Genomic DNA, 15,276 nt, shown 5'->3' with positions numbered 1-15,276 from the left:
TTTGTAGACATATTGTCAGTGTGGCTTTATTACATTGACATGTCAGATAAGATCATTAAAAAGAACATTTCTGACTAGTAGCTCTCAAATAACTAGTTTTCTCACACAGCACTGACCACCAACATTCTTATTTGGGTGTCAAAGCAGCATCTACACATAGGTAAGTGAATCTTGACATAGACACACCTGATAAAGAAAATGTGTTGTTGAGTGTATTTTTTAGCACTAAGAATAAACAAACATAAAACACCCATTTCAGATCAAGACATTCGCAGATTTTGTCTTTTATGCATTGCAGTTAACATTCTTGTGTGATGCAGAACTGTGTTTCTGTGTGGAGATAAATTTGTCTCAATATTATTTGTGTCAGCATATCGACAAGCTGTGCATAAATGTGTGATCTGTAATCATTAAACACCTTTTGCAAATGCAAAGAGAGATTTGTAAACTCCCACAGGCATTTTGCAAATATAAAATGGATCTGTGCAAATACACAAATAGATTCCACAAATACTAAAACATCTGTACATACATGAAATGTATTTACAAATAAATAAAAAGGCATTTGTGAATACCTTCCTAACATTCACAAATTTCAAACAGATGTTTGGGAATCCAGTTTTTATTTGTGAATCTCTATTCTAAGCTTGCAGATTTGCATTTTACACACAGAGGGGTTTTTTTCTTTTCTGTGGAATTAGTGTGTTTGCAGATGTGTTTTAAATTTGCCAAATATTTTTGTGACTTTACAAATCTTTTTTATGTTTGTCGAAATTGTTTTATATTTACAGATTACACAAGGATTGTCAATCTCCTCAAACAAATAATATTGACACAAAGCTCTCTCCATACTCACATATTTAAAAAATAAAATCAAAATTACAAAAGAAAATTAATAGTTAATACCTTTAACAGTTCATTATTTTGTTTTAATTTCTTAGATATTCTGGCTTTCACATGTTAACATGTTGCCCATCGCCCAAAATGAGTAACGCCAATGCTGATTGGCTGAATCATACCAGTTAGCGATTATAGAGGGATGTTGTGATTGGTCCGCTTATCTATCAGTTATCAAAAAGCCGGTACTGGAAGGTGGGGCCTGAGTTTCTTTTGCCGCTGTGGTTTTTATTCAAGATGGCGGGGCTGCAGTTGAGGCAGTATGGCGGCGCGTCGAGAATAAAATAATTTAGAAAGGTAGTCAGGTGCTCAATAGGAGACAGTCGCGTAAATTATATATCGGTGAGTATTTCTGTACTAAACGGTTGTCGGTCTAGCCTACCAGTCCTGCAGCCGCAGAGATTTGTACAGCTTTGTGGTTTCTCGCTAGCATATTAGCATTGATGATAACGTTACCAAGGGCCCGCTGTGCAACTGTAGACTGAACAGATGCGCTAAAGCGAGGCTCTTCCCCCATTTTATTTCACCAGTAATTTGCTTGATATTACAACTTGGACAAACTTATTCCCAAACAAACTGACCCGCATGTTACGTCGAAGTTAATTTTCAGCAGCCAACATGATATACTGTTCGTAGTAACGCTTGTAAGGTTACGTTAAATATTACGCTGTTAGTCGTAAAGTTTGCACTAACATCTAACGTCACTCTCATTGCTCCTTTTCTTCCAGCTCCCAGAAGATACCAGTGGAGGATGATCAGTGCCTAGATCCCATATTAAGCTGAATGCATTGTGATTTCCAATAATTGAGACAGTGATTCTGAAAGCTGTCTACATTAATGAAAAGAACAATGTAGTCAGCTTAGCATTTTCACCTCTGGTACGTGGTCTATACAGGGATGTGCTTCTGCATGCATTCTGGGTTTAGATAAGAGGAGAGTCTCAACAGGTCAGATTTTAGAATAAGTTATTAGTCTGTGTAAGTTGAAGTTTGTTACATAGGAAATGGAGATAGATGATGTGCTACCCCCTCTCCCCTTGGAGCCACCTGATGATTTTGGCCAAGATGAGGGCAGAGCACCTCCACCACCTCCCCTGCAAACGTCCAGTGACGCAGAGGTAATGGACGTTAGCTCTGGTGGTGATGGATACACATACACCCCAGGGGACGGGGAAGCCAAGCCACAGCTGCCCCTCAGCAAGGGCTCAATAACCTTCTATAGCCACCTCTCAGATGAGGCCAATCCCAACCCACCGTGTCCCAGAACAGCCCGCCACGCTCCCCCGGTCACCGCGTTTCTACCAGACCTCAAGCTTCTCAGAGATGTTAAGATCAGTGTTAGCTTTACTGAAAGCAGCAATAGCAAAGACAGGAAGGTTTTGTACACAGGTGAAGGGCAGGAGAGAGGAAGTGAAGACGGCTTAGATAGCCTCAATGGTGAGTTGCATGATTTCACAAGTGAGCAGGAAGCAGCCGAGGGTTGCTCTGGAGCAGGAAACATAGCAGGCAGAAGATCAGAGGAGGCTGAGGCAGACCTGGAAAACAAGGTAGAGTTCGCTGTCCTGGATGAGTTGGATGACTTCTACGAGAACTTCCTGGATCATGACGATACAGAGCATGGTGGCTTTAAGTCTGAGGTCATAGTTCAGCAGGAGCAAGCAGATGAGGAGGCCGTGGCTTTCTCCTATGAGGTACGTCTCTTCCTATGTCTGCAGTAACCCTTGTCATTATCAGCTACACACCCATTTTGACCTTTACTGTCAAGCAGAGTTAATGTAGCCCTAATACAGCCCATACAGTTCAGTCCATGCAAGAGAGGACATTATTAAAACTGTGACATTAAACACAGCCTCTGTCATTTCAGCAACAAAAACAACAATGTTGTCCAGTGGGGGAAAAAAAGATGAACTTGGTTCAACATTTGTTGCAATGCAACATGGAGTAGGCCACACATATCCATGCACCTATACACAAGTGCAGCTGGGACAGCATTATTTTGCTGTTTACTCAATGTTTTAGATTAAGGACAGGACATCAAAACAAAGGTAATTATAGACCTCCTGGATCATGTCTTCTCACTAATGGAGCACAGTGCAGATTGTAGTAGGAATACAGCCCATTTGAGATCAATATTAAAGGGACAGTTCACCCACAAATCAAAAATTCATATTTTAAAGTTCATCCAGAGAGGATGCCATTTATGTTTACATCTGTCATGAGCATTAGCCTCCTGTCCATTAGTCAGGGTTCCTACACATTTGGAATTTCAAAATTCCATACTTTTCCACACCCTAATTTCCAGACTTCTCTGCGTTTTTTTTCCCCCAGAGAATATGCAATATCTGAGTAAATATATCAGTGTATCATATTTCACATCATATTTAATTATTCTTAATAGGCGATTGTTGCCAAGTACCATAATGGCATGCAAATAAAAACTCAGGTAAGTTCAATGTCTGGGCTGAGGCAAAAAGGTTGGGACTCTGGGTGCAAGCAATGCAGTAACGAGACGTCAGTGTTTTTTTCCTTTCATGTGGCTCAGAATCGCCTTCTCCCACATGTTGGCAATGTCAAACGATTTCACACAAAGCTTGCATCTAGCTCTGTGTGTGAATTGGGAATCCTTGGCCAACCAGTATTTATATACGGTATTGTCAAACCATCCATCCAAAAACTTGCATCTACACATTGTGAACCACATGAAACTCGTCTTCTTGTCGAAGGTGCAGTATTGGAGTGAAACTTGATACCTGGGGGGCTGGAGGAGGGTCATGGGGCAGCGGACTGGATATACCACTTGTCAGTTGGGTAAAAGGGGCAATATGTTTTCTGAGACGTTTGCTCTCACACAAATTGTGCTTGCCCCGGCATAAAACACGATCCGGATTGATTAAATTATTTTTGGAAATACCTAATTTTCTATTTTAGAAAACAGTATTTTAGAACAGTGGTAATAGTCTGGAAACATACATATTTTTCCATACTTTATTTTTGATTTTACATACTTTTTAATACCTGGAAATTGATCAAATTTATTTCCATACTTTCCATACTTGCGTAGGAACCCTGATTAGTAGATGCACGCTTCCTTGTGCGTGGTGATTTGGTTGACAGACAACAGTTCCTACGTGACAATTGCTCACAACATGGTCTGTGAAATTATCTTTAGCAACCAGGTCATGATTTCTGGAAAAAGGCATTGCTGTTGCGTTTTTCAAATTGATTATTGTGGTGCTTTGAGCACCACTAACTGAGTGCCATCTAGTTTAGTTATATTTGAGAGAAGGCAGACATCTCTACGGCCACTATCTCCAACACTCGACATCTCACACCAAAACAATCTAGATTTTTGGGATGACTTGTCCAGGCATTTGTATTTTGGGGATGGGTTTGTTAGGATTGTCAGTGGTTTTCCAAATTGAGACCACATTTCCATAAACCTTGTATCTTATGCAAAGAAGGTTTTGCTGTTTAACTGACTGAGTACAATACAATATTAAAAGCTAGTAATGGGACATTTAGCCAGTTTCTTCTTTGCAGTGCCAGTGTTGCAGTAAATATAGGTTGGGCTGTACATTTATAGTTATGTTATAAGCTATAGGGGGAAAATATTTAGGGAATATGTAGTATAAATTATTGCCAGAATTGGGGAAAAATAGTGTTGTAATAATTTCTTGATTTAATATTGCACCACCTCAGACCATTTCCTTATTAGTGGGTTGTGACTGGTTAAAACCGGATAAATGAAGCAGCAGAAACTTAGATAAATGTTTGTTGCTGTTGTTGTTTTTTTATTACTGAAAATGCAAAGTGAAATGCTGGAAGAGGTTAGTGCCATTTTCAATTTCTTCCATTAAATGTTGGGTTTCCTTTGATGCAAAAGTAATCAATAATAATAAAAAGAGAGAGTCAAGGCTGCTAAAAATGTGTCATTTGTAGAAGTTGATATAGGTTTGATATTGTCTCTTTCTAAATCCAGAAGTAGTTTACTGTTATGCCCAAAGTGGCACTGATTTATTGATTTATTTATTTATTGATTTATTTATTTATTTATTCTTCTTTCTTTTTTTTTTCTTTTTTTTTTTTGGCTGTTGGTTTGGTCTTTTTCTCCACCGATTGTTCACTTTACAGCACCACATCAGTTAAAATTTCTGCTCATAAGAAACTCCCTTATACTGGTGACCCATCCCTCTCTCCTGGCCTTAACCTTTGACTCTTCCAGGAGGAGTTTGACAATGATGTCGATGCTCTGCTGGAGGAGGGCATGCCGGTTCCAAAAAAGATGCGTGTGACAGAGGACAAGTATGGCGGGGACAGTGATCATCAGTCAGATGGTGAAGGAGGTGTTCAGCCCATGATGACCAAAATTAAGACAGTCCTGAAGAGTGAGTGGTGGATCTGTCGGTTTTAGGGCTGGGTACTAACAAGGAATTGTGGATTGTGGTTTCAGGAGTATGGGGCACAATGTGATATGATATTCTAACCAGTATATGCTATTTGTCACTAAGTGAATTAATACAAAATATAGGATAGTATTGTGTTACTAGTTTTTATCTTTATGTTTCACAATAGTGTGCATTGCTGATATAGATTACAATACAGGGTTTAGCCAAGGAAAAAATAATAGAATTAATGGTCATGACGACAGTGACAGCGTTAAAGGAGCCAGACTTGGGTGTCAGTTCTATTGGAGTCAATGAGGCGGGCACTGCAAGTCACACTTTAATCCATCATATCTTTCTTGTTTCAACTTTGAAAGAAAATTTCTTCCACCAGATTAAAAACACACGTTACGTGATGTTGTCTGACATTTTTTTTAATCTAAATAAGCACATTTGTTTTTCTTGTTATTGGTCCAGCAGTTGGATCTCAGCCTCTGCTGGACAGAGCTCCTTGAGGTGAGGTTTTGCAGTAACAACCAAATGAGCAATGGAATAGGATAAAGCATGAAACGGTGTCTCTTGTGCGCCATCTCCGTTTTCTTGATGCTAGAGAGGAATTGAGGGTCGCTGAATTGACATTATAGCACGACCCTGCTATACTACTATAGCAAGGACTTCACAACCTTAATACGTATTTTATGAATAAACAAAGTCACAATAGGAAAGGAAATACTCTGTTTTCCTTATTTAACAAAAACATACAACCATACACCAGTCCCAAGTTTCTCTTTTTCACTGAAAGACTAATGTTGGTCTGCACGCTGTTTATTTCCATGGTCTCTCTAAATGGGTAAATAGGGTAATATTTTAAAAGTAACAGATTGCTTATTTGAAAACCTAACTAAACAACAGTAAGCCGAAACGGAAATCTCAAACAAGTGAGTGTGACTCACTTCATGGCCCCCGTGACTTGTGTTGTCACCATAACAACTCACAGCAATTGCCATTTTCTATTAATGTGGTCAAATAACCACAGCAAACAGTTCAATGTCCTTTCTAGTCAGTCTTTTTCTATAGTAGCAACACATGAAATTTTTATCATAATTAATAGAGGAGTTCACCTCATAAAGTAAGAGTGTAGTGTTAACTGCCTGCCTTTACATTTTCCCAGGTCGTGGGCGTCCTCCCACCGAGCCTCTACCTGATGGATGGATCATGACATTCCATAACTCAGGCATTCCAGTCTACCTGCACAGGGAAACCAGGGTGGTTACCTGGTCCAGACCCTACTTTCTTGGGACAGGCAGTATTAGGGTAAGATGCAACAAAAGTGTTATATCTAATTAACTTGACAGGGGTGTTGATCTTCTCATTAGTTGAGTGCACCTTTTGTGTCAGTTCTCTAAACACAATTATTAGTTACATATTCAGTTTGTAGTGCTGCTCAGTGTTAAGAACAGCCTCACAATATTAATCTGCCACTGATAGCTTTATTGCATTCCAAAATATGAGCATTTCTTAATTCAAAAACGGCAGCTTAGAACAATTTTTTTTAAGGCCGTATTCCAGCCTAATTCTTAAAAGTCAGGGTAAAGCTAGCCATGGCGTTGAACTTGAGCCAACTTGTTACAACACTTCTTTGTTGGTACAGAAACATGACCCTCCTACCAGCAGCATCCCTTGCCTACATTACAAGAAAATGAAGGAACAGGAGGAAAAGGAGCTGAATGGGGAGGTGACATCTAATGCAGAGAAGTCTCCTGTCAAGCCTGGTGTTGAGGCCAATGATGAAGAGCAAGCAGGCAGGTCAGATGCTACAGCTGAGGAGCAAGACGGCGTCCCTGCCCCCAGTATGACTGATGATGGCCCAGGTGGAGAGGGCACCACCAATGACAGCCTGCAGGGTAAAGAGTCCCAACCCTGTGACTCTGCCCAAGGAGCCTTAGGACAAGTCAAGGCCAAGGTGGAGGTGTGCAAGGATGAGTCCATAGGTAAGAGCTTTGCATTGTTCGTTTCCAGTGATTATGTTTTTGCTGCTCTAAGAACTCGTCAAGCTGTTTTTCATTTAATGATCTAACCTAATAAAATCTCATCACAGAACTTGAAGACTTTCGCTTGTACCTTGAAAAATGCTTTGACTTTGAACAAGTCACAGTAAAGAAGTTTCGTACCTGGGCTGAAAGAAGACAGTTTAACAGAGACATGAAGAGGAAGCAGGCGGAGTCAGAGCGACCCATCCTGCCTGCCAACCAGAAACTCATCACACTTTCAGTCCAAGATGCACCAACTAAGAAAGGTAACAGTTATATAGATTCATACTTAATTTGGGTTGGGATCCGGATCCGGTTCTTTTTTGGAACCAGGTCCAAACGGTTCCTAGACTGTTAAAAAAAAAAAAAAAGGTCACATGCATTTCCATCAGAGTGCAGCACGGGCCACATATTTCTTTCCGAACCCGACCGAGCCCGACATTATTCAGTGACTAAAGCACTGAGTTTGTGTCACACAGTTGTTATGGTTACAGGCTATTTAACAGGCTGGGCGTGCGCCGTGGGTGCTCAGCGGAGAGGGAGACCTCCGTGTTTGAGACAGGAGCGGGCGGCGGGAGGTCTGAGGCTTCCAGCGAGGGGAGAGGGAGAAATAAAACAAAATAAGATAAAATAGGAAAAACCTGTCTCCCTCTTTTATTTAATTTTCAGCGTTTAATCAAGTTGGAGGCGGGCGGCTGGAGGTCCGAGACTTCCAGCGAGGGGAGCGGTAGAAACAAACAGCCAATGTGTGTCTGTGTGTGTTGTGTTCAGGTGTTGTCACATAAATAACAGTGCCCAAGCATGAATGCATATAGGTATTTTTTATTACATTGCTGTGGTTAATTTGAGGTAACAGTGTTACTGTAGAAATCAGACAATCACTTTTTGTTGTTACAGATTTTCAGGGAGATGATACAGGCTCTAAATCTGAAATACACACCACACACAAATGTGTATTTTCATCTAATTGTACTGTGCAACAGTTAGAATAAAGTTTTTGCATTTGTATGATTGCATTTGTGTTTATTATATACTTGTTTAAATATAGCAAGTAGAATGAATATAACGTATGAATCGGTAAGAGGAATCGGACCGTTAAGAAGGAATCGGTAAGGAATCGGAATCATTAAAATCCTAACGAGTCCCAACCCTGTACTTAATAAATGTCATACAAGTCATGCTTTTTTAGAACGGCTTGTGTTACTTTTTTAATCATCGGTAACCAATGAAACCTTTAAAAACAACCATTTATCCTCATAGATATTGTCTGGGTAGCCCAGGGATGGGAATCGTAAACTGCAAGCTTATCAATTCCTTCTATTCATGTCGACATGTTACTCTGACAGTTGGGTATTGCAAAACAGTGACTTCAAAGTCGTGTGTACACTGCTGGAAACTTAGAACAAGAGTCATGGAGAGGAACGAACGGTCCAAAGTATGACTTCATTTAACAAAGATCGATGACAACATTGCTGCTTTTAGTGTCTGTAAAATGTCCATTTTTTAAGTGTGGAAACACCAACAATATATTAAAACATCTTTCTATGCAAGATGAGCTTAAATTCCAGGGATGTCATGCATTTGCATATCTACACACGAGTGCCACCGGAGTGCTTCCTAATCGAGCAGCATGTCCATGACTGAGGGTTAATATCATGTCATAACATTAGCGCCGTGCAGGCAGGCTTAGCATATTTTGAAAATGAATGCAGTACATGTATTACCTCATGTGATTGACACTATGTTCAGACACATAATAAAACCATTGCATTGATGCTGATACCTGTGTAGGCCTACTTTCTCCCCCAAAAATTAATTAAATTAATCAGGAATCAGTAAGTGAATCCATAAAGAATTGGACTGATAAGCAGAATCAATGATGGCATTGTTATCAGTAAAATCCTATCAATTCCCAACTCTAGTGTATCCTGATATCACTCTATACTCTGTGCCATAGAACCCCACTGTCATCTGAAAAGCTATTGGAAACCCCACAAAAGCCATTCTACATTTGCATTTGGAAGACACGTTTGCTTTGTGATGAACATGGGCAGTGTCATTTTTATTCCTTTAAGCCAGCTGTGGATGATCTCCTTTTGTCTTGACTTTTCTGCGGTGTAGTAAAAAGGAACTTGCCAACTGTCAGCTTCAGATCTTTTTGCAAAAAGTGTGGAAATCAAAATCAGTTGTAGTAAACTTGCCCTTATGTCAGTTTATGCTGTTTGTGAGTATACTATCATTGTCAAAGTTGTGCTTCTAGTGTATTGTAGTTGATGCATTTTAATTTTCTGTTGTAACAGAATTTGTCATCAACCCTAACGGAAAGTCTGAAGTTTGCATCTTGCATGAATATATGCAACGTGTCCTAAAGGTTCGACCTGTTTACAACTTTTTTGAATGTGGTAAGTTCATTTTTTGTAAGTGTTTTTAGGGAGTCAAGGTATTTAAAGTCCTATGTCACTTCTGTCTCATCAGATGTAAATTGTTATTTATTTAAGAGCGAACTGAATAGGCATGGTGTCTGTGGTATGAATTGTGATGTGTAAATCTACTTCACTCATTCTGTCTACACAGCCCAGTACACTAATTTTGAAATTAGTGTACAGTGCACACAGAACTATTGCTATTACCGCTTATACATTGAAGTTTGTTGTTTTGTGTTAAAATATATCAAATCAAACTGAATTTTTGTGCCCCACAGAGAACCCAAGTGAACCCTTTGGAGCGTCGGTCATTATAGATGGAGTAACTTACGGTACAGGAACCGCAAGCAGTAAAAAACTTGCCAAGAATAAAGCTGGTAACTTTTTTTGATTTACAGTACTTGGCATTGGCATAGACTGATTGGTGTATTTAACAACTGAGTAGTTATTGTATTAGCTCAGAGTACCACTGTCAGTGGGTAAAGAGATTAGGAAAGCAGTGAGGTCTTAATGGGGGAATTTTGAAATGTCCATAATTGTAAATCTTTTTTTTTTTTTTTTTTTTTTTTAAACAAGTGTTAGTTTGTCTTAACTGTTAAGCAGTTAAAGGGCTTCTTATAAAGAGCCAGCTTGGTCCTGGTTTATAATAATTAAACTGTGTTTTATACATCATGTTGGAGGTACATGACACTGACTAGAATGGAACATATGCGACTTATAATTTTCTTGAACAAAATTAATTAGCTGATACATACCAAAATAAAGATTACAATATTATATTATTACTAAATGATAAACTTGCATATTGTGATATGTTACTAGTTTTGCTCTCACTGTAATGTGGTGTAAACTTCAGCTCGAGCCACACTGGAAATCCTCATCCCTGACTTTGTGAAGCAGACCTCGGAGGAGAAGCCTGTTGAGGGCGATGAACTGGAGGTACCTTTTTTCTCACATTCTTTACTTTTTATTTATGATCTTAGCTGGAATCTTTTTCAGCAAAGTGGAATATAGTAAGCTGACGTTCACCTATGTATCAGCATTAAAGGCAGGCTTTGGGGATTATGACAACAAGAACTGTTGCCAAAGTTAAAACATGTTTCCCTCTTAAGGCTAATATATTTTTTGAATCAGAGGTAACACAGTGTGTACTCTGCTCCACAGTATTTTAATCATATCAGTATAGAAGACTCGAGGGTATATGAGCTGACCAACAAAGCAGGACTACTTTCGCCATATCAGATTCTTCATGAGTGCCTTAAAAGGTAAGAGGTAATGCATAATGCCATCAATCAGGTACATTTTAATCAGTATTTTTGGTTGTGTGACTTTTTTTTTCAAGATTTTATCTGTAATGAAAAGTTGAGGGCGGCACAGTGCCACTCGCAGCATGAGGGTACAAGGGTTGTGGCATTTGCATGTTCTTGTGCCAGATTGCAACCCTGAAAAGTATGAGCAGTAACAGATAATGGATGAAGAGTTTAGTCTGATGCAGTGCATTACAACTGAACACAGTTCAATGCATTGAACACAAGCTGCCGGTGTGCAAGCCTTAACACGATCTGTTGCTACTTGATGTTCAAGACCTGTTCTGTCACTGTTGCCAAGGTCAACAAAGTACCAGGCTGCAGATAGATTTGAATTTTATTGTTACGTCTTTCCTGTAGAAACCATGGAATGGGAGACACCAGCATTAAATTTGAGGTGATCCCAGGGAAAAACCAGAAGAGTGAATATGTGATGACATGTGGGAAGCACACTGTGCGTGGCTGGTGTAAGTAGACCCTTATCCTCCTCTATCCACATGCTGAGACTGAACCAGTCGATGAGTAGAGCTGAAGAGTTGGGTTTTTAAAGTGAGTGCTCAGATGTCTCAAAGTGGGGTTCTATGAGGTACTTAATCATAGTCAGTGGATGTTGGTCAGCATGTCCCCAGTTTGGAGAAGAAGGCGGGAGTACTGCCATGGAAGCTAAGCAATGTACAATTTAGGTGTATGCAGTATTTAGAATACTTTGACCGTTCTGCTTTACCGCCGACAACCCTTTTATACGGGGAATTGAAGCTGTTTTATCCATCTATGCTCTCTTAAAAACCATCAGGCTCCTTTATTACATTACATTTTTTTAGGTGGCTAAAATACATTTTGTTGCTGGCCCCACAGCAATACATTGCTCAGCTTCCATGGCAGTACGTATGCCTTCTTCATAAACTGGGAGCATGTAGATTGCCATCTACTGTAGGTAATACACAGACTATGGGTAAGTGCCTCATACAACCCCAAAAATCTGCACTATCCCTTTAATGACCATGTCCATTTTGTTTCACAGAGTCTTTAACAAACAAGTAAAAATACATGTAGCTTTCAGTGACATGCTTTTAACATTTGCCACCAGGCAAGAACAAGAGGGTTGGCAAACAACTAGCATCTCAGAAGATCTTGCAGATGCTTCATCCCCACGTCAAGAACTGGGGCTCACTGCTGCGCATGTACGGCAGAGAGAGCAATAAGATGGTCAAGAAGGTTAGTACCCTCTTAAAAATTTACTGTAATGCTTCATGGAAAACTGGGGGGAGGGGGGGGGAAGTTTGGCTTTAATTTAATCTTTCTGTTTTATGTTGAGCTTTATTTACGGTAAATACTTCATATCTGATTTTATCTCAAGAGGATAAGAGATCTGGTTCTGAGAACTGTGTCAGCTTTCTTTTCCAGCTCACATAGTGATACATGCCAATACACACATTAAGGTCAACAGTCAAACCTTAAAAGCAGTTAAACATCTTCCAGTATTAAACTCTCACCGCACCAACATGTAGCTTTGAGTCAACAATTATCAGGCTTATCAACTGATTGCCATGTAATGTCTCTTCCAAGAACAACCGATTTTAAAAAAAAAAAAAAAAAAAAAAAAAATGAGTGGTGAAATACTGGTAATGGAGATAGTTCTTCATTATGCAAGCACACTTCCATGGCTCTTAAAACGACTGATCTCTTGCAGGAGAGCTCTGACAAGAGTGTGATTGAGCTTCAGCAGTATGCCAAAAAGAACAAGCCAAACCTTCATATCTTGAACAAGCTGCAAGAAGAAATGAGGAAACTAGCCGCGCAGAGGGTGAGAATTTGAATTCAATCTCTTAAGTGTCATTCTAACCAGTGTTAAACATTTATCCTGTTTTCTAAACCCCCATCTGAACTTTCACTCACTGATTTGTACTTCAGTCCTTAGATTTTCATTTGTGATTGGTTCCAAACATCAACAGAAGTACTTGTTGTGCATCAGGCATTTGTCACCAGAGGGCTCATTGAAGGAAAGACGAGGTGGTAGTTTTGATCCAGAATTAATCCAAAAAAGACCCAGAATTTAATTTGGGGAAACGGTAAATCTGCAGGGTCTCAGGTAGTGGGTGTGGGATGCTCTTCTCTATTGAAGCTGCACTTGATGCTTTAGGCTTAGAGGACTGGAGCATTTTTACACACGTCTTTACAAGTGTAGCTGCCAGTCTCTGGTGGACACAATTATATGGCTATTGCCAGGATTTGTGTATTTTAGAATTGAGAATGGATTTAAAATCTTGTACCATTCCCAGACTGTACTCCTCATATTACGCTTACTTTATTGTATTTCTGTACAGGAGGAAACTAGAAAGAAGCCCAAGATGACCGTAATGGAGTCTGCCCAGCCAGGGAGTGAACCCCTCTGCACTGTTGACGTTTAAGTCTCGAAATCACTGATGACCCACGGCACTGAAACCCAATCACTGTCAGACATCACACACCACCATCCATTACTTAATTATGCATCACAGAGATCTAATGGCAATATAGTTACATGTTGACCAGGCCGGTAGAACTGCTTGCTTCCTTCACCCATGTTTTATTGGTTCAGCTAGTAGATATAAAGGTAGGTCTAAATGCACTAACAGACAGTAGAGAAAATATCGTCTACCTCTTTAGATGAATCCTCGCTACGGCACTAGAAAAAAAACACACCCAGGCTACAGACAAGTTAACATGACTTGATCACATATGAACCACATCAAAATAAAAATGCATGCTTTGACCGCAGAAACCACTACACACCTTGGTTTTGTTTTGAAGTGACGTATTCAACAGAGTACCAGCACTATTAGTTTTGTTTGTGCTTAAAGTATGTGAAAGGGACTACTAATACTTGTGTATTTATACCATTCATTTAATTGGGAAACAAAGTTACTTGTTTTTGGGTATTTTAATGGTCGGTGTTTTGGATATTTTGGGTGCCGTTTTGTTTTTTTCCTCAGAATGGACAGTTGCTGTCTTGGTTTGCACGATTAAAAACATGCGTTGTGAAGTGATGACTATTCAGAACTATTGTTATGCACTCGTGTCCTGTCAGATTTTTTTTTTTTTTGTTGACTGATCATGCTGTCGGTACAGGAGTAACTGCTTTTGGGATGTTTGGGGTGACTTGCATTGGGAGGGACTTGTTGCCTTTTTTTATTTCCCCTTTGCTTTGGCATTACAAGAAAGTGATGCCCTGCTCCCCATGCCAACACTGCAGCAAACCCAAGCACACAGTACTGTATTATGTTTAGGGCAAAGGATCATTTCTTTCATGCTCTTAGTTCTTTGAGCATTTTATTAAAGTACTTATGCCATGCACACTAACCAACCATTTGATACATTTCATTAGCGTTTCAGTTTTGGTGCCCTTAAGAAATCACGTTGGCTACATGTTGCCTTAGTTCATCCATTTCACAAAGGGCTCAGAGTATAATAAAGTACGCTGGACCTAAAACACCCTTCAACAGGAAGTGGAAAGACCAAGCCCCCCTTTTACTTGATCAAGCATTTATTGTTTAGCCAATTAGTATCTTAATGAAGACAGCCTGTAAAACAAAAGATACTTAAGGGAAAAATGCCTCCAGCATGTGCAGATTTTTAAGACTCGTCTTAATGGATTGTGTATTTTGTTTGTGTATGTTTGCCATCATCGTGACAGTCGATCATATTTTCTAACCACAAGTAGAATACATTTTCTCAAAAGGCAGCCTTGCAAAATTTCGTTGGTACACTGACATGAACAAAAAAGTCATTTAGTCCAACACAAGCTGATGAAAGTGTGTATACCAAAGCTTACATACAGTCTTATGCATTTTATAGAATACTTAATGTTGCTGCAAACTGTACAGTAGAAACATCTAGGACACAGATACATAGACACGTTATTTGCTGGAACAAAATAGAAACTGCTGTGCATTCTTTGTCAAGTATTCTGCCTGTGGTTTTATACGAGGACACATCACAAGTTTAAACACGAGGCTGTTGTGATATTGTAGATCGCTTTAAGAATGTGCTTTCCTCTCTGTGCGTTTGTCTCGCCAAGTGTGTCAGTGAGAAGAAAAGAAAAATACTGCTTTTACATGTGTTGCTGTTGAGTTGTTCTGATGAATTGTTTGAGATGTTGCTGCCTAGAAAATGAAGTATGTATTGCAACCTGAGCTCCATGACTTAAGTGATATTTGTTATGCAAATAAAATGTCTTGACTAATGACTTGAAGGGCTGT

The 15,276-nt window shown here is 39.5% G+C and overlaps 1 protein-coding gene across 1 annotated transcript; it reads left to right on the top strand.

Moving 5' to 3' along the window:
* Positions 1–1,123: 1,123 nt before the first annotated feature.
* On the top strand, positions 1,124–15,269 carry dgcr8 (DGCR8 microprocessor complex subunit). Its single transcript, XM_049578080.1, has 14 exons — positions 1,124–1,239; positions 1,626–2,587; positions 5,119–5,281; positions 6,450–6,592; positions 6,930–7,269; positions 7,377–7,574; positions 9,609–9,710; positions 10,010–10,108; positions 10,588–10,670; positions 10,896–10,996; positions 11,399–11,505; positions 12,126–12,253; positions 12,729–12,842; positions 13,363–15,269. The coding sequence occupies exons 2-14, from the start codon at positions 1,901–1,903 to the stop codon at positions 13,444–13,446; spliced, it is 2,349 nt and encodes a 782-aa protein (XP_049434037.1). The 5' UTR covers positions 1,124–1,239; positions 1,626–1,900; the 3' UTR covers positions 13,447–15,269.
* Positions 15,270–15,276: the final 7 nt, after the last annotated feature.

The sequence above is a fragment of the Epinephelus fuscoguttatus genome, linkage group LG6 (assembly GCF_011397635.1).
Source record: "Epinephelus fuscoguttatus linkage group LG6, E.fuscoguttatus.final_Chr_v1".
NCBI lineage: Eukaryota > Metazoa > Chordata > Actinopteri > Perciformes > Serranidae > Epinephelus > Epinephelus fuscoguttatus.
This window is presented reverse-complemented; position numbering and strand designations above follow the sequence as displayed.